Genomic DNA, 16,742 nt, shown 5'->3' with positions numbered 1-16,742 from the left:
TGTCCCCACGCAGGTTCTGCCAAGCCTGGGGAGCGGGGGGACAGCACCTGCTGCTACATTTCCCATAGACACATGTCATGTGACAATTTAATTCAATGAGCGGTGGCCAGTGTATGTCAGGCACGGCCTTCAAGGGCAGGTCAATGCCACGGCTGCCACCAACTCCATGCTCCGGTGCCTCTGGAACCAACAAGGTCCCGCTGGCCCTGTGGGCCGGTCCACTGCCTGACCCCACAGCCGGCCCCATGCGGTTCATCTGTGCAGGGTCCTACCTGAGCACTCACAGGCTCTTGAACAAGAGCTCCCCGTCTTCATACCTTGTCCCTTGCCTGTCTCCCCTCAGGAGCGGCCCCGCTCGAGTTGGCAAATGTGCCTTCCCCATGCACGTAACACCTGCTGCTGCCGGCGGGCAGGAGCGTGCCCGGGGGTGGCCCCCGCTGGCCGAGGACGGGAGGGGCCTGGCGGGGTCGGCGCACATCTTACCTGGTACATGTTGCACAGCCCGGGCTGGCTGCGGGCATGAGAGGGCACAGGGCTCCTTCTCTGCTTGAGCCAGGGCACCTGCCAGGGGACACAGAGTGGCCATTGAGTCTGTGCGGCACCACCAGCAGAGCCCCCAAGTCCTCCAGAAACGTCCCCTCCTGAGCGGGCTTGGTGAGCCCCCACGCGGCAAGGAGGGGGAACGGGGACAGAGGTCAGAGGGTGAGGGCGTGAGGGTGGTGGACGGCGACCACGGAAGGCACAGAGGAAGGACAAGAGGGCATGGGGCCCCCAGCGCTGCGGGGGAGGATGGAAGAAGACAGGAACGAGGAGACAGATCTAGGGAAACCTTCTGGAGCCCTGGACCCAGAGATGTGGCCAGATTCTCTTAAGGTTGTAGCGGACACAGGACCTGTGGGGTTTTGGGAGGAGCAAGTGGAAGCAGCACCTTCCAGGACGATGACACCTGCTGGAGGCCCCCAGGGTCCACACTGGGGTGGATGAGCTGGACATTCCCCCTGAGGAGACTCCCTTTTCTCAGTGCAGCTGTGGGAGCCTCTGTAGGGATCCCCAGGAGGAGCCCTGTCCGTTCTGCAGGGGTCACGGTGCTGTGTCCCTCGGGCCTTCCCAGCCACCAACAGTGCGCCAGGAGTTGGCTCTAGGAGCCACCCGTGGCCAAGGTCACGCCAGGCAGCCCCTCGGGGTTACACGGTCTCACACTGCTCCTGCTCTTGGTGAGATTCAGGGATTTCAACACTAATATCAACTTAATACCCCTACAGGTGAGCGTGCGTTCACCGTGACCCTGAGTTCTGCTGTACAGCTTCCTAAGTGATGTCTGCTCCTTCTTAGGTTTTTAAAAAACATTTTAAAGAGATTTTATGTATTTATTCATGAGAGAGACACAGAAATGCAGAGACACAGGCAGAGGGAGAAGCAGGCTCCCTGCGGGGAGCCTGATGCAGGACTCAATCCCAGAACCCCAGGGTCACAGCCTGAGCCGAAGGCAGACACTCAAACGCTGAGCCTACTACATGCCCCTGTAGTGTTTGCTCCTAGTGTGGCATCTTTCCGAATCGTTCGCTGTAAGGTAGTACCTGGTATCACCCAGGTATCACCCTGAGTGGTGTGGCTGAGAGAGCTTCACTCTGGGGCCAGCATAAGGGGCCTGCAGGAAGTTCCTGTTGTCTGATTGTGTGCAGCAGGGCAGGGGGTGCATGGGGGGTAGAGAGAGACAGAGAGAGAGAAAGGGAGGGAGACAGAGACTGAGAGAGATAGAGATGGGGGGGTACCTACAGCGGTCAAGAGACAAAATCAATGTAAAGGATTTCAAGAGCTGTCTCAGGGTGGCTGCAGATGATGTGGATTTCTTAAGCCCAGATCCCCGGCTGGTTCAGTGTGGAGTGATGGTGGTAAAGACACAGAAGGATGTGAGTGGGCCAAGGAAAATCACTGTAAACACAGGGTCTCCAGAGGCAGACGTGGGGGGTCCGGCATGGCTGTCCCTCCCATACTTGGTCCCCCACATGAAGGGGCGGCTTCTACACCTGCAAGAAGCAGCAGTGACCTCAGTCCGAGGCAGGTACCAGAGGAGCACGGTGACTGTGTATTTGTGTGCAAAGGGCATCTGGTGGGCAAGCCTGCGGTGGCCCTGGCTCTGCTAAGGCCTGGTCTTCTCTGCGGGTGTGACACCCCCACAATGGTTGCTGAGTCCGTGTTATACCCTGGCCAAAGGCAAGGAAGGATTTTCTAATTTATGTCTTCCCTGCTTGAGACACTGTCCGTCCTCACAGAGGGGACCAGCTCCTGGAGGTGTTTCCAGGAGCCCCAGGGCCTGGGTCAAGCTGTCCCTGAGCCAGGCTGCTCCACAGGCTGTTGGCCATTCAGCTCGGGGAGGGGTGGCCAGGAAGGCAGGCCGCCCAGCCTGGTAGGGGAAGGTGAGGGGAGACGCGTGTCTTCCCTAAGGGTGATGGCAGAGGGACCAAAGGCAGAGGGACGAGTCACCCAGTGGCTGCGCTCACCTGACCTCCCGTACAGGTGCCGTGACTGGGCATGCCCACGGGGGCCAGGGGATAGAGGCAAGAAGTGCCCCTCGGAGGAGCCCTCGTTCATGGGGCTTCCTCAGCAGAGTCCCTGCTTCTGCGACCCTCCCCAACTTTATACTGTGTCCTCCAAAGCTGGACTTCAGGGCAGTTGAGAGTGGAGTGTAGACCTATGGAGAGGCTCTTCCCACATGAAGCCAGAGCTTAAGGACAGATGTCTATGGTACTTAGAGGCTCACGGGAGCTCTGGGGCGTCTCCCCTCCTGGGACACAGCCCTCCGCATCAGGCCCTGCTCCCCACCATCCAGGCAGCCTCGCCTGTCACCAAACGCCTAATCCTTCTACCAAAAAGAAAATCAGCGACGCTTGTCACTCTATGTGCATGAACAGACATGGCAGGAGGTGAGCGAGGACCAGCATCTCCTGACAACACACTGGGCAGGTGACCACATCCATTAATCCTGTGTTCGCTTTTATTTCTAGTTCATCCTCGACCCAACCTTATCTATGACCTTCATGCTCACCAGCATCTGTGGGACAAGCTGGGCCACCTCCACATCCACATTCCCTGGGGGTTTCCCGGGGTCCCTGGGACGCAGCCTCAGCAGGGCGCCCAGGCGGGGTGGGCCTCCCTGTGCTGAGCAGGCCGCATCCCCACCACACATGTGCACATGCGCACACACAGAGACACAGCAGAGTCCACGCCGTGCACAGGTGTCCCTGCCAGCACGGGATGGCACCCCCAGAGACTTAACACATGGAGCAGGACGAGAACAGCCAGAACAGAAAGGCCAAGACGCCGAGCTGCCCATGGAGAGGAACACCTCAGTGTCTTCATGCAGAAGCACCCGAGTGAGACACAGACCTGTGTGTGTTGTGGTAGCAGGCGCTCGGGCCTCACACTCGCCTGCTGGCTGTCATATCAGGAGCCCGCGAGAACACCAGCAAGAAACGCATTTCATAGGGGAGGGATGGAGGACGGACCCCAGAGAAGGCAAGTTCGAAATTCCAGTGCAGTCAGCACAGCACCCTTGGTCTGTGACAATGTCTAACGGGTGCGGAAGGAAGAAATGTACACGGACCAAAAGTGCATCACGAAACCAAAGAGGCAGATGCTCACCAGAAGGCAGTCCTGTCAAACACGGTGACATAAAGCACGGACGTGTCGCTCACGCAGAGGACGTGGAGGGACCTCCCAGTGCAGGGCCACACGCCCTAACAGCTCCTGCCTCCTGCAGCCACCGCACCCTGGAGGCCGAGGGCCCGGGGACAGTGCGAGGGCACAGCAAACTGCCAGTGGCCCGGCAGACAAAGCTACTGGTGAGAATCTATCAGAGTAAAAACACTTCATGAAGAAATTCCTGTGGGAAAGCTCAAAAAGTAGTGTTTGAAATATACCTGCCCTGGTTGCAGGTTCTCTAGAAAGAGCTGTGGCCCCAAATGGATGCATCGGGTGGTCACATCACTACCTCTTGGACTTGCGCAGAGATTGGGGTTGGGTTCGTGTGCACGGCTGTGCCCCTGGGGGCCGAAACTCTCTACTGAGTGGGTGTGCGGGGGTCTGCAAGCCTGGGACTCGGGGCCCACAGGCGCCACATGGCCCGCCCCCCACGCTTCCTGCCGCGACCCTCCCTGCCGCCGCCTCTGAATGCTACACTCCCCAAGATTACAGAATACAGCTATGAAACTGGGCTACTGGGTGACAATGAAGAATTAAGGGATGGTAGGACTAAAATGCATTAGATGAAGTTAAAAGGCAGTGGAGGGGGAAAACCCAGGGAACGGATTATGGTGATTAATTTACAAGTATTACCCCGTGGCAGTCAATGACAAACGGTTTTCATCCCGTACAATCAAAATCAGAGGCACAGAAATGATCCTGAGTGCTGATGATGGGATACGGAGAACAGCAGGTTACAAATGGAGCAAGGCTGGAGAGTCGGTACAGATAGGTGCGGGCATCGGGGGGACTGGCTTGACCAGAAAATAGCCTTTAAACTACCCTGGCCTGGAGCAATCCGCGAGGGGTGAGTTCTCGAGGCCTTCTTCCTTGGGGCCAGCCTGGCGTGCATCACTGTGTCCAGCTTGGTTACCTCATAAAGCCTCACTCCTTCCAGATAAAAAGGAACAAGGGTGGTCTCCAAAGGGCTCAGGGTTTGGGCGACTGCAGCTGTGTGGGCTCGGTCACGGTGGGCCGTGGGGTCTGACAGGGAGTGGGTGGGGTGGCTGGCAGCAGCTGGTGGACCCCCCGGTCCCCAAAGTGCACATGCATTTTACCCTTCCCGGTCAGGGCTGCCCGTTCCCACTGAGGCCCCACATTCCAGGGCACTGGGAAACCTGTTCTGGAAGCAACAACACAGCCCTGTTTCCTCCTGCCACCAAGGAGCACGTTCTCCAGGAACACACTCTGCATTTAGGGCTCTCACAGAACATGCATCCTCAAGGAATTCATAATGCGCTTTGCTTGAATGTCAGTGCCCCGGCCGCACAGGGGTGGGTGTCATCAGTGCATTCCGAGGATGGGTGGGGGGTGCTGCCGACCTGGGGGTGGGGAGCCCCATGCCGCCTTGGGGGAATGGGGTGGGGGGTGTTGGGGCGCAGCAGACGGCCCGGGGACCCACAGTCCCCTCCCCCAGGGGCCCTGCATTCAGCCCGGCGCAATTCCACCAGGAGAAACATACTCCAGACAGACAAGCAGAGCCGCTGCTCCCTGCCACCCACCTTTCAAGGTCGTGCAGGCCTGGGGGTGCCCTTTAGGGTCCTATAATCCCGAGACAAATGTCTCGGGAATGACAAACTGTGGAAACAGCAAATGGGTTTTTAGGGAGGATCATCAGGGCCTTCTGCTTCTCTTCTTTTCTCCAGCTTCGCTCCGGAGATCTTTCTATATGAGACGAGGGCTCTGTGGGTTTACACACAGCGCACAGCAAGTACCAAACCAACACGAAACAGGAAGCCCTCAGCAGCCCACAGAGTGAACACCCCAGAGCCCTGGGGCTGAGCTGAACGCGTGCCTGGGCGGAGAGGGTTTTTAGCTCACATTTCCAGTGTTTAAGAGCAAAGAATCCATAATAAAATAAAATAAAACGCAGCACGTTCAGCAAAGACGCGACCCATGACGGCAACTTACGTGACCACATGTGCAAACTTCTCTGGTATCAAAAGGCAAGGCTGTTCATTTTTAAATCTTCTTTATTCAACATTCGATAGTGAACAGAATTGAAACTTCAAAAAGTTCTAAAACAACTTGTTTAGACATTGTTTTCATTTTTAAAAATCCTGTGAAAATATTTTGATTTCTCTGGATCCTTGATAATCTGGCAACAGTATTTTGCAAAGTTGATGCCTACTTCTGTGATGAATCTTTTCTTTGAAAGCATGAAAGAGTAGAAGAGCCTTAGAGTAACAAAGGTTGTAATTCTATACCAAGGGAAAAAAAGCCACGTATGCACGTACATATCCATGTATATGTATCCATTCTGATATAAAGTCACAATGATTGATATAAATGCATTTGCAATTTTATTTTGACTTAGAGCATCACCACTGAAATGAAGCCTGTTTTGTAATATGTGCTATACAGCAATTTAATCTTTTCTGCCCAGTGTAATTCTATTTTTCCTGTTCCTTGAGTTACGCAGAGTAGCTTAAGCTTTCGGACTGGTGGTGCTGCATGCATGTGGAGCACTTAGAGTAACAGCAAGACTCAACAGGCAGCCAGGGTCTGGTGTGGCTTGATAGCCGTGCTCTGAAAAAGCACCTCGGACTGAAATCAACATTGGAAATAGGTCAGATGCCCAACATTTTGGGGTGACACAAGACTGCCCAAAAGGAAAAGCAAATGTCTACAAACACAGACACTGAAAGGACCAAGCAGAAGGTGAACGCTGTCAGCACTTAAGACGCGCCAAATGTTAGTCACGAGAAGGCATGACCAGTGACATGTGAGTGATGGCACCTGGGGGCAGATGCTGGGGACCTCACGACCAGCACCTGCGACATCCCCAGCTCCTGTGCCGCCATGTCCCCTAATTCCAACGTGGCAAAACTGCCTTTGTTTAAACACAAATCGCTCAACGATTTCACAATCAGCAGTAATTCTAAATTCTGTAGTTAGAGACTGAGCAAGTTTTAGAGACCCCTTTAGAAACCACAGGTCAGAAGCCTCTTTACATTCCCAAGACTTTCAGAGTCAGCATGATACGCACGCAGCCAGAGGAAAAGTGACAACTTAGGTGTTTTGTGAGCACAGCCAATAAACCCGGGCTTTCCCCAAAAGACCCTCTGCTTCCACAATGACCCAGCCAGGCAACACCCGGAAAAGGCATACAGCACTCTATGTGCTTGCTACGGCAAAGCCACTCGGGACTCAGCTCCCTGATGGGATGTCACCACAGATGCCCCATTCACACCGACTCCGGGAGCCACTGCTGGAAACTCGGGAACAATGGGAGCTTTTTCCCTTGCAATACAATTTTTATCTACAGAACATTTACATAATTACATAATGAGAGCTCACAGATTCTCTATTCAAATTAATGGAATAACAAAGTAATACAGTTTTGATTCATAGGCACTCTCAAGGATCCCTCCACCCCTTGCCCCTCAATAACTCAGATAAAAGACATATCTGCTCAAGGCGAATTTCAATCTTGAGTTTGTTCAAAAGTCCTCAATCGCATGATTGTTCCGAGACAACGCGAAGCTACAAGACAACGCGAAGCTAGCAGCGCTGACACCAAGAAAAGTGAGCACAATGCGACGTCGAACCCAAAAGCGCGGGCGCAGAAGCGAATCAGCCCCCAAGCCCCCAAGCGTGAGATGCCGGTGACCCGAGAACGCGGTGCCCGTGCCGGGCCCCCCTACGGATGCGGAATTCAGGATGTCCCGGCATCCCCTGTGAGGAGGGGAGAGAGGCTGAGCTGTGTGGAAATGCGGCAAAGCAGCAACCCGGCCCCCCGCCCCCCGCCCGCGCCTGTGGCCCGTGAGCGTCGCCAGCGAGGACAGACAGTAGCGGGACAGCATCCCCGCTGGGGCTTAGCTCACCTGCTCACTCTCCTTCCTTTTCCTTGTCAACTAAAGTGGACACACGTGGTGTGCGCCCCTAGTTACTCCTCAGAGCTCACCTTGCCTGAGCCCCGCTTGGGCACACCCCTGTCACCGCCAAAGAAGCGCCCGAGGGAGTCAAGGATGCCCGTGTCTCTGTGCCTCGGGAGGAAGCCATGCCTGGCGTGATCCATGGCGCTTGCTGAGGCCAGGTACTTGGATCCGTGCCTCTGGGAGGGTCTTTTCTGTGACGCCATCACATCCAGGCCCTCGGGAGTGGCTGCGCTGTCCTCTTGGATGGTCTGGAGCTCGTCTGACTCCGAGGGCCTGTCTTTGAAGGTGTTGTCCTCCCTCCCCGGGGCATCTCGGGAAAAGAGGCGGATCAAGTGGGGGCGGCCCCCTGGGTCAGCTGGGTTGGCGTCCTGCCAGGCATTCTTTGGGTCTGCTGTGCGCTTGGAGTCTGTCACCGCTGTGTCCTGAGAGGGGGTCCCATTGTTCTGCTCCACATCTGCCTCCCCTGCAAACAACAGTGAGATATGAACACGGGCCGTGCAAAGCAGAGTGAGGGACAATGCGGCTTTCTTCCAGGGCTGGGGACCTGCTTGTGTCCTACCAAACCCACAGAATGCATGCGCGCCCGGGGCCGTCAAGCTACCTGGTAGCCCCAGATCACTCGTGGTGGGACCCAACCTGGACTGAGCGTCCTACTTGCAGGTCTTGTCTCGGGGAACCCCAGGGGCTGCCTCAGTTACTCGACACCTGGTGCCCTAGATAAAGCGTACCCCAGCTTCCTGCTGAGGAGGCCCAAGCAGACACAGCAGTCACCCCTGGGCGCCGCCGCTGCTGCTGCTGGGCGTGGAGGGGCCAGGGCTGCAGGCGCCTCTGTGGGACATCGAATCCCTCCAACTCCACTGGTGCACAAGCTAAGCGTGTTGGGAGCAGTGGTTTGATCAAAGGTATTTTCAGTGTTCTCGATAAAAATGGAACTTCCCACATCTTTTTGCAATTCATGCCCTAAAGAAATGGGGCATTTAGAATCCTTGAGTTTCCAGATTCCACAAGAGGCCTCTTGCATTAGAGAATTGCTTATTCAGGGTATTTTAATTTGGCTTTTCTTCTGCAAGCAGCCCCAGTTACAAAGTGTGAAGTGGGAATGGCGTATTCTGTGAGCCATATGACCTTCTCCCAGCTTTCACACATGTACGGGAAAATACCGCATTTCCTTCCAGAATGGCAACACACCCATTTTGCTCTCAAGTTACAAGTTAGGTTTGAGGGTATGTCCACCCTACTTCACTCCCCCCTTCATTACATATCTATAGAAAATGTGGGTTTACTCATGCTTTCCTCTAATATCATCCATCCATCCATCCATCCATCCACCCAACCAGCACCAATCTGTTCACTGACATTTACCAGCAACAGCACCCACTTGCCCATTTATCTGCTGAGCCACCTACCTACCAATCCAGCTACTGATCCAGTCACTGACCTGTCCACCCAGCTAACCCTCCACCCAGTCAGCTGCACATCTTTCCACCTACCCACCCAATCACCCATCCATCTGCCCGCCCACCCACCCAGCCCCCCAACCATCCATCCACCTGCCCAACTACCCACTCACCCAGCTGTCCAATCATCTATCCACCCACCCCCAGCCAACCACCCACCCAACAGCCCAACCATCCATCCACCCACCCAACCATCCACTCACACACCCAACCACCAACTCAGCCACCCATCCATCCACCTGGCCACCCATTCATTATTTATGGAGCACTTAATAACCATCATATACTGAGCTAAATGTTTGGGCTGCAGTGATGAAAAAGATGTGGTCCTTGTCTCATAAACATTAATGGAAATGAATATTAGGAAATGAAGTATCCCCCAAAAAGGCAGGTCCCCATCCTAAGTCTCAGTCCCTGTGAATGTAAACTTATTTGGAAATAGGATCTTTTGTGGATATAATCCAGGTAAGATGAGGTCGTCCTGGCTGAGGGTGGGCCTAACCAAGTGACTGGCTGGTGTCTGTATAAAAAGAGGGAGATACAAAAGGGATATAAAAAGATACAGACGCAGACACACAGGGAAGGGACCTTGGGATGGTGGCAGGGACGGGAGTGACGTGGGAACACCCGAAGGTAAGAGACAGGGCACAGGTCCTCCCCTAGAGCTGGTGGCGAGAGCACAGCCCTGCTGACACCTTGGTTTCAGATTCCCGGCCTCCAGACTTTGAGAGAAGAAATTCCTGTTGTTTTAAATCACCCAGGTTGTGGTACTTTGTTGTTGCAGCCACAGGACACAACTACTATGTATAATTTCCTATCAACCTGTGATAGAAAAGACAACAGAGCAGGATAAGGGGCTTCAGGGGCCCCTGAGGGATGGCGTGAGGGGTCAACGTACACACTGGGGCGGAGCTGAGGGCCTCTGCCAAGGGGTGGGCACCCAGCGCGGGTCTGGCAGGGAGAAGTAGAAAGGTCTGGAGCTGGAGGGCCTGGTGTGAAGGAGAGGCCAGTGTGAGGTCAGCAGCGGGGACAGGGGTGGGGGGAACGAGAGGCCAGGGAGGCCCAGGGGCCCGGTCAACATGGCACAGGCCTCAGAGCCCAGGAAGGGCGCCCAGGAGAGACCTGCAGGTGGGCCCAGGTGGGTGGGGCTGCAGGCCACGGGAGAGAGAGGTGAGGCCACAGAGCTGCGGTGCGGCGGGTGTCACACGTGTTCTCGAAGTGCATGTCTCTACAACACACGCTTTTGCTAACACGTCAGGAGCAAAGGGCCAAAGACTTCATGCTCTTTTGATGGAACCGCAGTGGTCAGGAGGCTGCCCCCCGAATGACACTCTTTAGGCAGACAGCACCTTCACTTGCGTCTCCAAGGTGGAGTGAGTCACTCCAGCATATGTCCTCAGTGCCCGCCAGGGACAAAGTGCATGGCAGGGACACCTGGCACCCGGGGTCACCGTGACCTCATTTAGGCCCCGAGGAGACAGCAGTTGGTGGCTACGCCTAATGCTTTAGGAATACATCACTTAGCGCGTGGCACGTCCTCCCTGACCACTGACGGAATCCAACTCCTTAAGAACACATTACTTAGAGTGTGTCTACCAAATGTCTCACGGCATCGGGGCGACAGGAAGATGCAATGTGAAGAACACCATGGCCAGCAGAAAACCGTGGATTTTTGCAGGGATGTGCTGCTAATTTATACGTTGACAAAGAAATAGAGGCTGATTTTCTAGCTGTGCTTTATATTCTGTGGCTAATATCAATTAATGCAAATGTGGAAGAGAAACACAAGCTATATTGTACAAAATTAAACGCATTAACAAAACACAAGCGCATCTGAATACTAATATTTGTATAACAGTTGGGCTTTGTGTCCTTGAATAGGGCTGTTTGTGAGACAGGGAGAAGGGCATCCGTGTCCTGAAAGTAGCTCCTCTGAGCACACAGGGGCATGGGGAAAGGTCGGAATCTGTGAATGTGCAGCCTTTTTGGTAGCGACAAGCGCAGTTTTAATTTGTCAATTAATATCAGCTTTCACCAAATTAAAGCCCAATGTGGAGTTTCTATTTAGACAGTAATTGTGGAGCATAGCATTCAGCACACAATTTGTGAGGCATGGACCTGGTTCTGGCCAGAACATGCACTTATAATGCTCGGTTATGGTTCAAATTCTACAGGAATTTGTGATAAAACTTCTTAAAAAAAAAAAAAAAAAGAAAGGCTCACCTCCATCTAATTGCTAGAACGACCTCTAGAGAACTTTGGTGGGAAATAAGCTGAACTTCTGAAAACGATGCTGTGGAAATCACGGAATGTCTTCCTGGGACATCTCTGCGGAACAGAGACGTCATTCCCTCGAGAGTGGCTCCTGGGGCAGAGACACCCCCAAATCAGAGGATGACACTGGGGGGCACCATGTCTACTGTTGAGGGAGCTCACAGATGCAGACCTAAGCCAGGCGGTCCCCCCTCCTACCCCTGGGAGTCAGGCCCCTTCCCACCCACTCGGTCCCCGGCAGGCGGGGTGTCCCAATGCCTGTGGCTTTGCCCCTGGGAGTCTTTCTTATGTGACCAACCACAACCACCTTCTTCCTTTTTCTTTTCTTTTTTGGCCACTTTGTGCTGGGGTCTTGCTACATCGCCATTGCTGGTCCTGTAGAGCCCAGCTCCTCTCTTGGGATTCCATTTACCCACTGCTGCTGGAAGGGCGGGCACAGTCCAGGGCCCCAGTCCGGGCCTCAGTGCCATGCACACCCAGGACGGGCTTGCCGGCCCCCCTGGTCCATGTCCTAACCCGCAGGCCTGTGCTGGGCACCTGCGCTGAGCTTCTGGGACGCAGCTCCAGGGTGGTCAGCGGCACAGCGCGGCCGTGAGTCTGAGGGGTCCAGCCGAGCTTGGCCTCTACCTCGCCCCACAGTGAGTCTGCACAGGCGCCCGGCACAACCGTCCGATCACTGACACGCCGATGTCGGCTGGGCCATTCCTCCAGAGGGACACAGTAGACGCCCGGTCTCCGCCTGCCCTCCTGCCCCTTCTTTGCTAGAAGAACTTAGCTGTTGGCATGGCAGCTGTTAAATTGCTTTTGATATTCTTATTTTTAAGTGAAGACTTCCCTTCAGTCCTGGAGGGCTCTACATCAGGTCTAAGGAGCTCTGGCTTAGAAACGGATTTCAGTCGGATAATCAAATTCTTTCTGGTTATGAGACATTTTGTAATATTCTAGATTTAATCAGTTGACATGGCTCTGAGCTACCAGAATACACAATGGAGTCTCCCTGCTTGTTCTTTCACAAACTCCAAGTCCAAGTTCAAGTGTTAGGCCTGGGTGCTCATAATGACTGCAGCTCGTTGAGTGGGACTGACCTGACAAGCCATGTTGTCCACTTGTGCTCTGTGATCCATTGGAGAGCACCTGACCTCAGGGAGAGCACCTGACCTCGGGGAGGGCACCTGACCTCAGGGAGAGCACCTGACCTCAGGGGGAGCACTTGACCTCGGGGAGAGCACCTTACCGCTGGAGGGCAACTGACCGCTGAGGGGCACCTGACCTCGGGGAGAGCACCCGACCTCAGGGGGAGCACCTGACCTCGGGGAGGGCACCTACCTCAGGGAGAGCACCTGACCTCAGGGGGAGCACCTGACCTCGGGGAGAGCACCTTACCGCTGGAGGGCAACTGACCGCTGAGGGGCACCTGACCAGCTGCATCCAGAGTCAGAGCCAAGGACGGTCAGAGGTCTGCGAGGCACAGCAGAGAGGAGCCCCAGAGACCAGTCTGAACTGGTCTCTAACTAGCTGGCGGCCCTAGGCAGGTCCCTGACTGGAGGGTCTGCCCCGGCACGGGGAGACGCAGCCACGTTCTTGCCTTAAATCTCGCAAGGCCCCTCTCAGCGGCACGTGCTAGGATATGGCAGGCTGAGCTCCTACTCAGTGCCCCCACCCCGTCCCACAGCTGGCCACACAGAGCCCGGAGCAGAGGCCCTTGCTGCCTGCATGCTGGGTGCTCTGCATGCATTATCGACAACCCTAGAAGCGGATCATTCTAGGAGCCCCTCTGTTCATACAGAGGAAACTGATATAGAAAAGTTAAATAGGAATCAACGGAGGAGTTGATGTCAGTCCAGGTCTGCAATCGGCACATCGCAGCTCTGGGTGCCTCGTCGCCCGTCTTCTCCTGCCCTGACTGGCTTTAGCTGCAGCTAGGCATTTGCATCCAAGGGTAAAATTTCACTGCAGATAATTGGCGGCTACACCACGTGTGGATCACAGCTGCTTAACAGAGAGGGACTGATGAGGAAAAAGCCACCTGCCCTGAGCCCAGAGTTCAGCCAGGACCTGCACTTGCAATCAAGAGACCAAGATGTGCCCATGGGCCCAGGTGCTCTGCAGGTGGGAGGGGCTGTGTCCTTACACACGTGCCCCCGCTCACCCACACCTGCAGAACATGGTAATGACTGTTAAACACCCCAAAAAAGTTGAGTTCAGGAATCCTGAACACTGTATTGCCACTCTGGCAAGAAGTATCACCCCTGAGGGTTTAGAAGCCCAGAATGTAGTCTCTATGCTTGTTCAGAAAACTCCCCAACCTGTACCCAGAATATGACACACCCCAAATACTCCTAAGATTGTCTCAAATAATGTCATGACAAAGTGATGACTGTTCTATATTTAAATATTACTACTTTTTATTTTTATTTATTTTTTTTAAAATATTTTATTTATTTGAAGGAGTGAGTGAGAGAGAGAGAGAGAGATCTCCATCAGGGGGAGGGAGGGGCAGAGGGAGAGGGAGAAGCAGACACTCCGCTGAGCAGGGAGCCCAATGTGGGGCTCGATCCCAGGACCCTGAGGTCATGACCTGAGCTGAAGGCAGACGCTCCACCACTGGAGCCACCTGGGGGCCCCTTTATTACTACTTTTAATGTAGAGCATATATCTTTTGCTCTAGGCCACTACACCCATGGAAATCAAATTTCATGAATAACTTCCATCAAAATCACCTCTGTGTGTGTGCGTGTGTATGTGTGCTTGTCCATGAGAAAAATATGGATGTCAAGCCACAGTCCAGACCCAATAAATAAGAATGCAGAGGATAGCACCTAGCACCTGGTTCTGCTTTTTTTAAAACAGGTCAGTGGAGTGAGTTGGTCTCTGTCCAGATAGCTAGGTTCACCTCTTCACGACAGCACTGCGTGCACTGTTCCCCCTCACCTCCACTCACCATGCATGGTCACTGGGAGGAGAGCCCAACCTGGAAGACCCAGAGCATCCTGAGCCCGCTGCAGTGCGGGTCTGCTTCTTGCCTGTGGAAATGTCGTTGCTGGGACTGGGACCCAGCACTTTCTGCCTCTCTGGGTGGACTTGAGATGCTGCTGTATAGTGTGCTGAGTCTGTGGGTGAGGTCGTTGTGGGCACGGCCTCGGCTTGCCCCCTGGGTCTGCGCCTTTCTTCCAATGCCAGAGGCTCTCAGGTCAACACAAATAATAGTATTTATTTAGTTACTCAGAGCATGACTACACTGCTCACCAAAGCAGAATAAAGCATGATCCAGAAATCACCTGTGTGAATGCAAGTCACTCTATTATATTTAATTAAATAAGAATCTTCTACTGATAAGATGGGACAGTGCAAACTCTATAATGTTTTCTTCTATGAGTGGAAATCTCAAAACGCTACACCAAAGGGATCAGCGATTCACCCAGGCCATTTAATAAAATTTCAAATTCACGGCCGGTCAAATCTCCAATGAGATGGAAACAATGAAAAATGAACATCACTCAGCCAATTAGGGGTTTTGCCAATATTACACCTAAACACGTGCAGCAGACACTTAGCCCACCCAAGTCATCGCTGTTGGTTTAATTTATTCACATGCGCTATTCCCGTCTCAACGGGTGTCCACACTTCACGGGCCGGGGAAATAGTGAACGCTATGGGCGGAAGGAATGGGCCTTCACATTTCGGTCTTGGGACTTGGGCAAGTTGTTACCTTGCTGGCATATTAAGAGAAAACACACACCCACAGTATAACGAGCTCACAATTTCACTAAAGAAAGAAAAGGGATTTGGTATCAAGAGAACAAGAAAGGTGTCATCTCAGAAGAAGGGGCTGTGGAATGCCTTTGGGTCACTTCTTGGCACTCCTGTGTGTCCCAGGCCCACCCCAAATGGAGGCCCTGATGTCCAGCTCTGCTGAGGGACCTCCTGGTGAGGTCAAGGCTGGGAAAGCATGAGGAGGCCCTGGGTCTTGAACATGCCTGAGACTCTGATCCAGCTCCTCCTGCCCCTGCAAAGGCTCCAAACCCCACACATGGCACTGCTTCTACTTTGGACTCATCATTGTCATTCTGCTGCCAGCTACTAAAATACCCCCACAGAGGGGTTTTTGTGAACCCCTTTCCACATATATTCTTTCTATGTGACATCCTCAAATCCTTGGGCAGAAAATAAAAATTTGTTCTTCATTTTGAGGGATCAGACTGGTGTCACTCATCAAAATCTTGGCTTTCACAGCATCTATTCCAGGGGCACATCTAGTTGGGTTCAAAACCTAGAGTACAAATCTAGTTTGTTTGAGTTGTTTCAAGATCCCATCAATGGCCCTGAACCCCACAAAGTCCCAACAGAACTGATTTGATGAGTCTGTCCTCTATCATTGGGATTTTTCACCCAAGGAACTAGGATTTTTCCTGGTTCAAAAACATGGTTTCCCAGCTTACCATCCATGCCACTTCCTTGTGATGGGCCTCATATACCACAGACCCGGACACAATCTCCAAGGCCCTATAGGAGACCCCCAGAATCACTGCCTCTGAATATTGTCTAGGGCCCACGGTGTAGACGACTGTATAAGGAAATGGTGGGGCTCTGAGAGCTAAAGTACAAGCGGCTAGAAATGAGTGTTCCTAGGTGCCCAGGCACCAGCCAGAGGCTCACAAACGGCTCGCAGCCCCGCCCTGTCTCCCCCTGGATCGTGCACCTCGGGGAGCCCTACTTGCAGCATTGTCTGGTGCTGGCGGCAGAAGGGACCGTGCACGGACAAAGTCCTAGACGGGGCAGTCAGTCACCTCCCTGGGCTGGACGGGGCATCCGCACAGTGATGGGGATGCTGGCGCTGGGACACTTGGTGACTTTCATCTAAATGTACAATGGCACAATTCAGAGGAGCTGTAAGCGCTGTTGTCCTGGTGCGCTGAACCGTTTTCTCCTGAGCGATCTGCAATCCGGTTTTTCTAGCTTACAGTCCCTTTAGGAAGTATTATCCAAAAATAAGCCCAGATATCCCAAGGCACCACTGTACCCTGTTTTTCCTAATTGTTCAGATTCATCCTTAGCTTCTAACTCAAGGCAGCAAGCAGCATGAATCCACAAAATGGAGGAAATCTTCAATTATTTGGTCTTTGGTTGTTTTTTAACTCACGCTCTAACTTACATTTCCCACCCCCACCCCCCCATATATTTTCATCTTGTGGTATCTTCAAGATTACCAAGACACTGGAGCCATGGTACCATCTAGAATACCACGACTGGCCCTATCTCGGGCCCTCTCTCACCGGGACAGGTGGACGTGGTCAGGCAAGGCCGTGCACACCGCAGCTCCCGTCCCATGGGCGAGCGAGCCGGAGCCCCGCGCCGTTCTCTAGAGTCAGGAAGATCTTGAGATGCGGAC

At 53.6% G+C, this 16,742-nt stretch overlaps 1 protein-coding gene across 4 annotated transcripts in view; it reads right to left on the bottom strand.

The window, feature by feature from the left end:
• Positions 1 to 16,742, bottom strand: part of MBP (myelin basic protein) — a 115,009-nt gene that overhangs the window by 25,246 nt on the left and 73,021 nt on the right. For 2 of the 4 annotated variants that reach the window (XM_038525739.1, XM_038525740.1), the window contains exons 4-5: positions 7,649 to 8,085; positions 484 to 561 (exon numbers count right to left, since the gene is read on the bottom strand). In XM_038525739.1, the coding sequence (XP_038381667.1) occupies positions 484 to 561; positions 7,649 to 8,085 (515 nt within the window). The remainder of the gene's footprint in view (positions 1 to 483; positions 562 to 7,648; positions 8,086 to 16,742) is intronic. The other 2 variants (XM_038525742.1, XM_038525741.1) reach the window with 1 other exon arrangement.

Source organism: Canis lupus, chromosome 1 (genome assembly GCF_011100685.1).
Source record: "Canis lupus familiaris isolate Mischka breed German Shepherd chromosome 1, alternate assembly UU_Cfam_GSD_1.0, whole genome shotgun sequence".
Lineage (NCBI taxonomy): Eukaryota > Metazoa > Chordata > Mammalia > Carnivora > Canidae > Canis > Canis lupus.
This window is presented reverse-complemented; position numbering and strand designations above follow the sequence as displayed.